Source organism: Mauremys mutica, chromosome 11, assembly GCF_020497125.1.
Source record: "Mauremys mutica isolate MM-2020 ecotype Southern chromosome 11, ASM2049712v1, whole genome shotgun sequence".
Lineage (NCBI taxonomy): Eukaryota > Metazoa > Chordata > Testudines > Geoemydidae > Mauremys > Mauremys mutica.
Genome location: NC_059082.1, coordinates 2006328 through 2017066, shown reverse-complemented (window position 1 = coordinate 2017066; position 10739 = coordinate 2006328). Strand labels below are relative to the sequence as shown.

At 52.2% G+C, this 10739-nt stretch overlaps 1 protein-coding gene across 4 annotated transcripts in view; it reads left to right on the top strand.

The window, feature by feature from the left end:
- The first annotated feature begins 8965 nt into the window (after positions 1–8965).
- FRMD5 (FERM domain containing 5) overlaps positions 8966–10739 on the top strand; it is a 283379-nt gene continuing 281605 nt past the window's right edge. For all 4 annotated transcript variants that reach the window (XM_044980464.1, XM_044980461.1, XM_044980463.1 and 1 more), the window contains exon 1: positions 8966–9178. In XM_044980464.1, coding sequence (XP_044836399.1) covers positions 9077–9178 — 102 coding nt within the window. In that variant the 5' untranslated portion in view covers positions 8966–9076. The remainder of the gene's footprint in view (positions 9179–10739) is intronic.

Here is a 10739-nt window from a genome sequence, read left to right as displayed (position 1 = left end):
GCAGCACTGGAGAGGCAGCTTGCCTCTGGCACCTTGTGGTAGGCGTTCCACAGCTCCTTCACTTTGACCCTGCACTGCAGTGTGTCCCGTCATGGCCCCTTTCTGTCATGCATCATGAAATCTGTCTGTAGGTATCATCATTCCCATAGCTGGAGCGCAGCTGGGACTGGACAGCCTCCTCTCCCCAGATGCTGATGAGGTCCAGCAGCTCGGCATTGCCCGAAGCGGGGGATTGCCTGGTGCATGGAGCATGGCTACCTGGAAAGATGGGCTGAGACCACTGCATGCGTCAGCGAGCAAACAGGAAGGGGACTTTCAAAATTCCCAAGGTCACCTGAGGGCAGGGCAGTAGAGTTCAAACCGATGACCAGAGAGGCGAGAACAGGCATTGTGGGACACCTCCTGGGGACCAATTGCAGCGCTGTAATCGACCAGGGTGTCTACACGGGCACCGCAGCGCTGTCTCCCTGGCGCAGAAAGCTGTACGCCTTTTGTCGGGGTGGTTATTTTACAGGGCTGCAACTGCACAGTTTCTGTGCACTAAGTGGCTTGGCAGTGTGTACAGCTTGGGAGTTACAGCGCAGAAAGCTGCTTTACTGCGCAGAAACTTGCCAGTGCAGACAAGGCCTTAGTCACTTTATTACGAGGAAGCCGTTGTCATGCCATAGTTAAGGTTGGGTTCTATTTTGCACTCAAAGAGGGAGTTCTACCATCATTTTTTGTATTGGGGCTGGAAAAGACGACAGTGTATCTGCCCAAATTTTTCAGCACATAAACTCTGAGCAAAGCTTGAAATTTCAGAGGTTTTCAAGCAAATTCATTTCTGAGTTCTAACTGATTAATAAATGGCTCCAAAAAATCACATTCTGAGTCTCATGATTTTTTTCTGTAACTTAAACTACAAACTGTAGAGTCAAAAATGTGCTCATAGGGAGAGTTTGCAGGGCTCTCTGCAGTTATGGAATTATTTTGTTAATTAATAAAAAGAAAAAAGTTGCATTATTAATCAAAACTGAATTTTTGTCTGCCACAATCAGACAATAGAGAAAACTTTCATGGGCTACTTTTGTTCTCTGAAACAGTGGAAGCCTTTTAAAACAGTTTTGGATGAGGCAAGAAAACCGATTTTTGACATATACCTCCCAACTCCATAATGTTCCTTGCACCCAAAAAATGGGGTTGGCCTGGGGATGAGGAATGAGTTTGACTAGTCAAGGGGTTTCTGCATTGCATCAGTGAAGATCTTAAAAAAAAAAAAAGAGCTACTTTGTCAAAGACCAGGCTCTCGATGAAACTGTTCAGTTAGTTCCAGAACAAAACTAATGAGTGTCTGAACAGTAGCAAGGAGAACAGGATCTTTGACAAAGCAATGGCTGCTGGGTCCTGAATTCTGTTCTTTGTTAAACCGTTCAGCTGGCTCATGAGCTCCTGGTCTGTATGAAAGCAACAACACTGATGGCGATGACCCTATTATTCATGAGCAGTTCTGAAGGGGAGCTTTGCGGTAGATGAATAGTTTATGAAGGACAGGATCTATGAACAAGTAGTGGCAACTTTGACAAATATTAGGATCTTCGTGAAAGTGCCCAGTCAGTTCAGAGGCGGGTCCTGTTCTGTGTGAAAGGAACCATTGCTGTGTTGAAGAGCCGTTCTTAATCTATTAGCATCAGCCCTCAGAGCTGCATTGTTCTGTGCATTGTTCACTAATGGAGAAGATGAAAAGTTTAGTTTTTGCTAAGGAAAGCATACATTTCCCTTTCAAAATAAAATGTTGACCACCTCTGCTTTGAAACAACGTAGAAGAGACATACAATATTGTCTGTTATCATTTGCCCCAAGTTGTGTGCCCTCCTTTCACAACTGGGCCCCAACATGCTGGAAAGGAACAGAATTTTACTATTCCAGAGCATATCTATTGCATTTGTAGAGGAAGATCTTTGACAAAGCAGCAGCTACTGCTGTTCACAAATAGGATGTTTGTGCAACCACCCCGCTGACTCAGGAACTCCAGTCTCACAAAAGGGCACTTTCACAGAGATCCTGTTCTTTGTGAAAGTGGCCACTGTGGTATTTGAGATTCTTTATTAATCTAAAAAACCCTGGGCAATTACTAGGTTCTGAGTGAGTTAAGATTGTTCTATACATAATGTACCTAACACAAAAAGAAAGGAAAGGAAATGCAAAGAAATGAAAAGCTAAGGCATCTAACAGTGCATCTACTCCTCCACCCAGAGATATACACCTCTCACCTGTGGAACAACCAGCATATACCACAGACAATACCCCTTAACTCTGCCCCAGTCAGAGTTTTAGCCTTGCAGCACCCTCTCCCTACACATGGGTAAACGTGATTCTCCAGAATTGTGCAGAAAAAGAAGTCTGGCCTTTTTGTGGTTGTGGTGAGTTTGCAGAAAGGGTGCTCAAATGCTGGCATGATTATTTTATTCTGATTACGGTAGCATCTACAGTTCAAGGCCCCATTGTGCTAAACACTGCAAATACAAACATATAACAAAGAAATGGTCCCTGCCTCGAAGAGTTGCTGGGCAGAATTAAGGTTGTGGTGTGTTATCTATGCCAGAGGTTCACACATTTTTCTTACTAAGTACCCCTTCCAGTTCTACCAGCTACCCTACCCTACTCATCACTGATACTTTGTATGTTCTTCTTAACACTATCTGTCTTTAGCCATCTGTCCATATTTCACTGTTATGTACAGATATAGTTATACACATATGACAGGGGAAGGGATAGCTCAGTGGTTTGAGCATTGGCTTGCTAAACCCAGGGTTGTGAGTTCAATCCTTGAGGGGGCCACTTAGGGATCTGGGGCAAAATCAGTACTTGGTCCTGCTAGTGAAGGCAGGGGGCTGGACTCAATGACCTTTCAAGGTCCCTTCCAGTTCTAGGAGATTGGTATATCTCCAATTATTAAAAATTAAATTATACACAACCAGATAAACCCCCCTGACTAAGTTCTGAGCTCAGCAAGACAGGAGAGTTGCTGGGCAACTGAACCCGCATTGTATGGTGATTAGAGGAAGGGTTCTGTATCTCAGTGTATCTGTGTTCTCATTGGTACAGCTTGAAGTAATTAACTACCATATTTTATATAACAAATTCCCACAGTTTTAAAGCTTCATCTGAGTAGCCTATTATGACAATGCAATAAATTAAATAATAAATAAAACCCACCATTACACAATTTCTCCTGCATACCCCTCCAGGGATGTCTCACATGCTCCCAGGAGTATGCGTACCACCTTTTGGAACCCCTGATCGATGTGGTGTGGTAGTTATTGTGGTGGTGAGGTATGTGTCAATGGGTAGAGGAGGGGATGTACTATTAGATGTCCGTCACTTTTCATTTCCTCTCTTTTGTGTTAGGTGTCACATAGAGACCCACTTTAACTCACGCAGGGCATGGTGTGTGTGGTAGATGTGTTACATAGAGATCCACCTTAACACACGCACTGCATGGTATTTTGCACAAGTACTGTTATTAGTTTAGTTTAATAGAATAATTAATTTGAAGGCCAGAATGGAGCATTGTGATAATCTAACCTGACCTCCAACGTAATAAAGGTCAGAGAACCTCACCCAGTGATTCCTGCAGCCCGTCCATTGCTTCTGGGAGCGCTAGAGAAGAGCTTTAGAAAGAGACACCCAACCTTGATTTAAAGATTGATGTAGTTGTTTTTAGAGTTCACTGTGTGGTATGTGTTGTACAACCACAAAAGAAGCCAGGGTCTCTGCCCTTTATAGGGTCATCAAGATGTGTCCAGCAAGGAATTTGGGATATTCTGAACCATTCATACGTCCAGGCTGGCCAAGCCAGATAACCCCACATTTGGGCAACCAAAGTGCAAGCACCAGGGCTGCTGGCATAAGCCTCTCAAGCCAGTCTAGCCAGTGGTCTCAAAGGAACCCATGGGGACTCAAATGAGAGGGCTTGACAGGGCAGTAGGAGATCAGCGCTGGTGGGACTTTGGAGAGAGGGAAAGGAATAAGATATAGTTATCTCTAGTTACTCAGGTAAGGGGCACTATGTACATTTCAATAGCTAGATAGGAAGCTTTGAAAGGCGGGGAAGACAGGTGCAAGGCAGTGAGGAATCACACCCAATATATTCCTAAAGTAAAAGTATTTGGGGGAAAAAATGTGCATGGGTGTGACATTCTGGGGTGCAATCCAGACTAGTGAGGGGCTGCGTCATCACATGCACACTGCAAAGGCCTGACATTGCAAAACCTCTTTATAATTCCCTGATTAGAGATGAAACAACCAGCTTGGAGGGCGGAAACAGTGTGAACTTCAGCTCAAAACCCTCACTCTGAGCCTTTTGAAAGTTGTGGATAAGTAATCATGACCTCCCTCTGCTAGTCTCTCTCCCTGACCTCCAGCCTCTGTCTTTCCATCTCTCCAGCTGCATCTCTTTCTGTTCTGCAGTCATAGCCTATGCCAGTGGTTCTCAACCAGGGGTACGCGTACCCCGGGGGTACAGAGAGCTCGTCCAGGGGGTACCTCAACTCACCTAGCTATTAGCCTAGTTTTACAACAGGCTATATAAAAAGCCCTAGCGAAGTCAGTAAAAACTCAAATTTCATCCAGACACTGACTTGTTTATATTGCTCTATATACTATACACTGAAATGTAAGTACAGTATTTCTATTCCAGTTGATTTATTTTATAATTATGTGGTAAACTGAGAAAGTCAGCAATTTTTGAATAAGACTGTGCTGTGACACTTTTGTATTTTTATGTCTGATTTTGTAAGCAAGTAATTTTTAAGTGAGGAGAAACTTGGGGTACGCAAGACAAATCAGACTCCTGGGAAGACTGAGAGGCACTGGCCTGACTGTAAGGGTTCTTTCCGCTCTCTCTTCCCCACTGTCCCAGGAACTGGAACAGTCTCCACAGGTACCTGCTAACCTGGCTGCCCTCTGACTCTTTTCAGATCCTATTTCAAGGTCCATTTTTTCTCCCTGGCTCATGCTTGAACTCTCCTACTTTTCCTATCCTCATTCATTCTTCCTCAGCCTTGGCCAGTGTATCCCCCTAAATACCAATACCAATGTAGCCCCCACTGTTGTATATGTGTAGGATATAGCTGGCTGGGAAGTGTTCTGTGGTTTGTTTTCTATGATGCAGTACTGTCTGCACCTTGTGGAATGAATAAGTGTTTTGCTGCCTAGTTGGAGCTATGTCGGTCCCAGGACATGAAAGAGACAAGGTGGCTGAGGTGATACCTGTCATTGGACCAACTTCTGTTGATGTAAGAAGGTGTTTTGTGTTATTTCTTTTGTAACATTGTTGAGCAATAACTGAAGATGATATACAGTAGGCTTTTAATTGCTAATATAGGACTGGTTATATTTCAACAGAAGGAAGATTATTTGCATTTTTTAACTAGGATCTCTAGTTCTCAATAATCCTACAGTAACATCTTGGGCAAAAGGGAAATACATCTTCTGTGGTGCCATGAGGTTCAGATTGTACCAATAGATGCCCCATACACACTGATGCTGTTGGTCTGCCATTATTTTTCCCAATTAGCATTTGAATAATGGATTATCCAAGCTGGCCCCTATCAGTCCACAGGGTAAGCTTCTGACCTACTTCTAGCACGTTTTCAGCAGTGTACAGAGCTTTGGGCTCCTTTCTGAGAATTATCTCTATAGTTAACTCTTCAGTGCGCAAATCACTCCTAACTACCTGCGTTTCAAGCTCTGCTACAAGATTGTGGCACTTGCCTCATCTTGTCTCCATCTCATGATTTACCAAGATAGCAGGGTGGTCCCCTGTTGCAGTGTCAGTTGGACAGAGGCCCTGATGCTGCCAGGTTATAGTGGTGGTCTCCTGAAGATTCCTAAATGTTAAGTGGCCAGGGGAGGGGAAGAAGGCCTGACTTTTAGGACCCCAAAGACAGGTACCAAGGCCCCTGGCACAGCACGCAGAAGTGTTAAGAGTCAAACCCAATGTTGTCAGGGCCAGGGGTGGGGTAAGAGGCCTTTGTGATGTGAATCCTAACTGCTCCCCCGCTAGAAGACAGCGAGAGTATGGGACTGAGGTGGGAGAGGAGCAGATAGGGCCTAGATGAACCTGATGTTGGGGAGGGTCCCGGCTAGGAGGGAAGAATGGGCCTGGTGTGGGAGGACATGCAGGGCAGGAGTGAAAGGAGGATTTGAGGAGAGGTAGAAAACAGATCAGGTCTGAGGTAACGCAAAGCCTACTGAGAAGTGGAGCAGGACTTATTGGGTTACCCCTGAGGGATGAGCTTCTGTAATAGGGCATGCTGGCCCTTAATGGCAGGCTGCAGGCCCAAGACAGCCCTCTTCCCACTTCAGAACAGGGGAATTCTGAACTGTAGTTCTGAGGACTGATGGGAGTTAGAGGCACAATAAGGAATGGTGGGAAGAAGTGTCAGGAGCTATACAACAGCCCTTATCATAAAATTGAGAGAACACTGACACCAGGCAGTGGTTCTCAAGGTGACAGACTGAGGGAAGTTTGAGATGTAAATGACCTGCTGTCTGTCCGTCTGTTTGTTGAGCAGGGAGTTTTGGGGGAAAACTTGGTGAAACTTTAGTGAACTCCCTGGGCAGGATCCTCTCTTCCATCTCCCTGCTGCAACCATACGCGGGGTCAGTGAAAATGAGGAGGCTTGCGGGCAGAACTGAGTCTGATCTGCGGCAATGCAAGCCCTGTTAACCCGTGTACAATAGGACCATTGCACGTTCTGCTTCCACAGCGCCAACTGTGATGACAGCAATTGCAGCACAGCTTGTGGCCAAATCTGAATGAACACTGGAAATGAACCAAAAAAGGTTATTTATTAGTTAATTTGAAATAAAACACTGCTCTCCTAGTCAAATGATGCAGACAGGGCCACAGATGCCCCTAGGATTATCTCAGTATTTGGATGTTATGATGTTGGACCTCTAAACTGGAACATCAACCTATTAATCCACTTCCCTCTCCCAAGTGAGAGCTAGGAGGGCTGGTTCGTAGGGGCTCCTTTCGCTGCCACAGGCTGGGTGCTTCTCTTCCAGAGGAGGAGGAAGAAAATTCATCCTTCTCTTCGCAAGTAGGCTGGCTGACAAAGAGAATTCCCTCTCATAGTATGAGGAGATAGAAGACGCATCTTCCAGCCACAGAGCCAAAGCACAGGAGCAAGAGGGGTGACAGCTGCCTATGTGGCCTAACCTCCTACATGTGGGAGGACAAAAAAGATTATAAATGGTGTTTTGTGGCAGGGCTGCCCAGGGTGGGGGGGCAAGTGAGGCAATTTGCCCCAGGCCCCACAGGGGCCCCCATGGGAATATAGTATTCTATAGTATTGCAACTTTTTTTTATGGAAGGGGCCCCCAAAATTGCTTTGCCCCAGGCCCCCTGAATCCTCTGGGCGGCCCCATTTTGTGGGGATGGTGTCTAATGCTAGCATTTATAATAGGGGCATCCCAATGGACTCCTCTCCTCCCCCCGCATCACCTAGATCTCCACACAGACAGGGGCAGCTCTAGACATTTCGCCGCCCCAAGCAGGGCGGCATGCCGCGGGGGGCGCTCTGCCTGTCGCCGGGAGGGCGTCAGGCGGCTCCAGTGGACCTCCCGCAGGCGTGGAGATCCACCGGAGCCGCAGGACCAACGGAGCCCTCCCGGCGACTGGCAGAGCGCCCCCCGCAGCATGCCGCCCCAAGCATGCGCTTGGCGTGCTGGGGCCTGGAACCGCCCCTGCACACAGACATGCTCCTCCACCCTCCTCTGCTCCATCATCTCCCCCTGCCCCATAACTAGGCTATCAGCTGGGCCTGTCAGAATGTCACTTGTCTGTACAGCACCTAGCGCCATGGTGCCCTGATCGCACATAGGTGTTCTAGCGCCTCTCCCAACACACACCGATACTGCCCCCCTCGATCTGTGCCCCTTCCACGCCCCGGTCTGCCCTTCCCTTCGGCAGGCCTGTTCCTACCCTCTGGCTCTGGGCAGAGGATGGGGTCAAGGCAGCAGGTGTCGGGGGCTCTGTACCCACCTGGCACCTGCTCCTTGGGGCCACAGCAGCCTGGGCATGTGCAGAGGCTCCCCGAGCACATCATGGGGCAGGGCGGATGCTGCTCTTACCCCCTTGAGTCCCCACCCTGGCTCCCATTGACACATGGGGTATCCTGGCTCCCCATGCCCCGGGGGGGGGGCGGAAGGGGGGGGTCCCTCGAAGGGCTCCCCGTGCCAGGAGGGTGGGTGGACGGGGGTCCCCGAGGGAGAAGAGGGGGTCCTTCACAGGGTTCCCTGTGTCCCTGGGGGGGACAGGGGGGAGGGGTCCCTCACGGGAGTGGGAGGGGGTCCCTTGCAGGGCTCCCTATGGTGGGGGGTGCAGAGGGGAGTCCTGAGGGAAAAAAGGGGAGTCCCTGGGTGGCACGGAGGGGGGTCCTGGGGGACAGGAGGAAGGGTCCCTCGCAGGGCTCCCCGTGCCCGGGGGGGAAGAAGAGGGGTCCCTGGGGGGCACAGGGGGGGTCCTGGAGGGAAGGGGGGTCCCAGGGGGTGCAGAGGGGGTCCCTCGCAGGGCTCCCCGTGCCCGGGGGGAAGAAGAGGGGTCCCTGGGGGGCACAGGGGGGTTCTGGGGGGAAGGGGGGTCCCAGGGGGGATGAAGGGGGGTCCTGGGGGGAAGGGGGGTCCCAGGGGGTGCAGAGGGGGTCCCTCGCAGAGCTCCCCGTGCCCGGGGGGAAGAAGGGGGGGTCCCAGAGGGGGATGAAGGGGGGGCAGGAGGTCCCCGCAGCCCCCGCTGCCCGGGCCGAGCCTCCTCAGGCTTCTCCCGCCCCGCGGGCTGGCGCCGGGGCCTGTGGCGGCCCGGCGCCGGGATTGGCCCGCCCGCCCGTCGCTCAGCGCCGGCCCCGCCCCCCGCCTGGCGCCGGGCAGCGCGAGCCGCGGCGCGGGGACTTGCACCTGGCTCTGCCCGGAGTCGGGCTGCGCGCGGCGGGGCCGCCTGGCCGCTGGGATGCGGCGGAGCCGAGCCGAGCCGCGCGGCCGCTGTGACTGAGCCCCGCGCCGCGCCGAGCCGAGCCGCGCCGCGCCCGGGAAGATGCTGAGCCGCTGGATGAGCGGCAGCAGCAGGAGCCTGGAGCGGGAATACAGCTGCACCGTCAGGCTGCTGGATGACAGCGAGTACACCTGCACCATCCAGGTCTGTGCAACCGCCCCCCTCCTCCGCCCCGCCGGGCTGCACCGAGCCTCGCCGAGCCTGCCAGCGGCGGGGCCCGGGCTCGCGGCGTGACCCACCCCCGGAGCGGAGCGGAGCCCGCAGGCTCGCCCCCGCTGCAGCGAACTTCGCACCTCGGGCGGCTGCTGCTGCTGCTGCTGCATGGCGGGGGGGTCTCCCCAATCGCCCCGCTCCCTCCTACATGCCCCTGGGAGGGAACAAAAGGCCCCCGCATCGAAGCCGCGTCCCCCGGGTGCGGGTCCAGGCAGCCTCGCCCTGTACGCGGGGGAGCCGCTGGCGCTAAACCAGCGACCCCCGCGGCGTTGCGGGGCTGTCTCGGGCCGCGGGCGGAGCGGGTCGGTGCCCGCGGGCAGGGCTGGCGGAGGGAGGGGAGGAGAATATCCCGAGCGAGACTTTCCGAGCGAGCGAGCGAGCCGCGCCGAGGAGGCGCCGGGTAAACTTGCGCCCAGCCAGGGAACTTGGGAGCATGTCAGAGCCGGGGTGGGAGGAGAACTCCCCGGCGGAGCCCGGCCCCGTGTGCGGGCGAGGGACGCGCTGCAGCAGGGGTTGCTCCGCGGGGGAAATGTCACTTCTGGGTTGGGGGGCTGCAAACGGGCTCGCTGGGGTGGGGGGTTTCGGTAAGAGCAGGCTGCACGCTCGCCCCTGTGCAAACGCTGCAGTTCCGATGTCTGGGCCATCTGGCACCCAGAGGAGACTGATCTAGCTCTCTCCCGAAATGCTGCCGGAGACCCATCCCTTCGTGTGCTGGGCACATCACCCGTCCGGGTGTGGACAGGAACACTGGCGAGGGGGAAGAACCAGCCCCTTGTCACCCCAGTGCGCTGCAGTCTCACTTCTCAGCGCCTCCAATCCGGGCTGCCAAATGGAGTCTGAGGGCTGCAAACAAAAGCAAGGCGGGATCCAGGGCTGCTGTTCGCTTCCCCCTCCTCTCCCCCTCTCCAGCGCGGTGTGTTCCCCGGCGGGGCTGGAGCCACGCACCGGGGGTGACACATGGGCTGCTGGTAGGATTTCATGGGTGTTCTAAGCATTAAAGCAACTTCTGCGCTGGGCGTTGTAAAGTTTGTGTTTCATAGAGGATGCTGCAGTTATCTGGATGGTTTCTCCTTCCGATGGGAACAAAGACAGACCTGTGGCTTGCGGCTGGATGTGTGTGTGTGTAAATCCGATGCTCATCAGTGAATTACAGCCACTCTAGATGGTAACGGCTGGAAGCATTACCGGGGGGGGGGGGGAGGGAGAAGAAAGCAAATGAATCCCTATTTCATTCAGTGACCTTTAATTCTGAAATGCCCCGCCCCCTCCTTCTCCACTGGGCAAATTGATGGATCCAGTTTTTCAGCCCTCAGAAAGAAAAGCCTGATCAGCTTGACTGGGATGTTGCTCAGGGGAGGGAGTTTAGTCACACAGAAGCTTTTTGATTCCACCAGGAAAATAATGTCTCACGTCATTATTTTGATCAGCACTTCTGTGAGTCAGAATTCTTGGCATTCACAAAAGAACAGCTCCACACAGGCCAAGTGGCCCC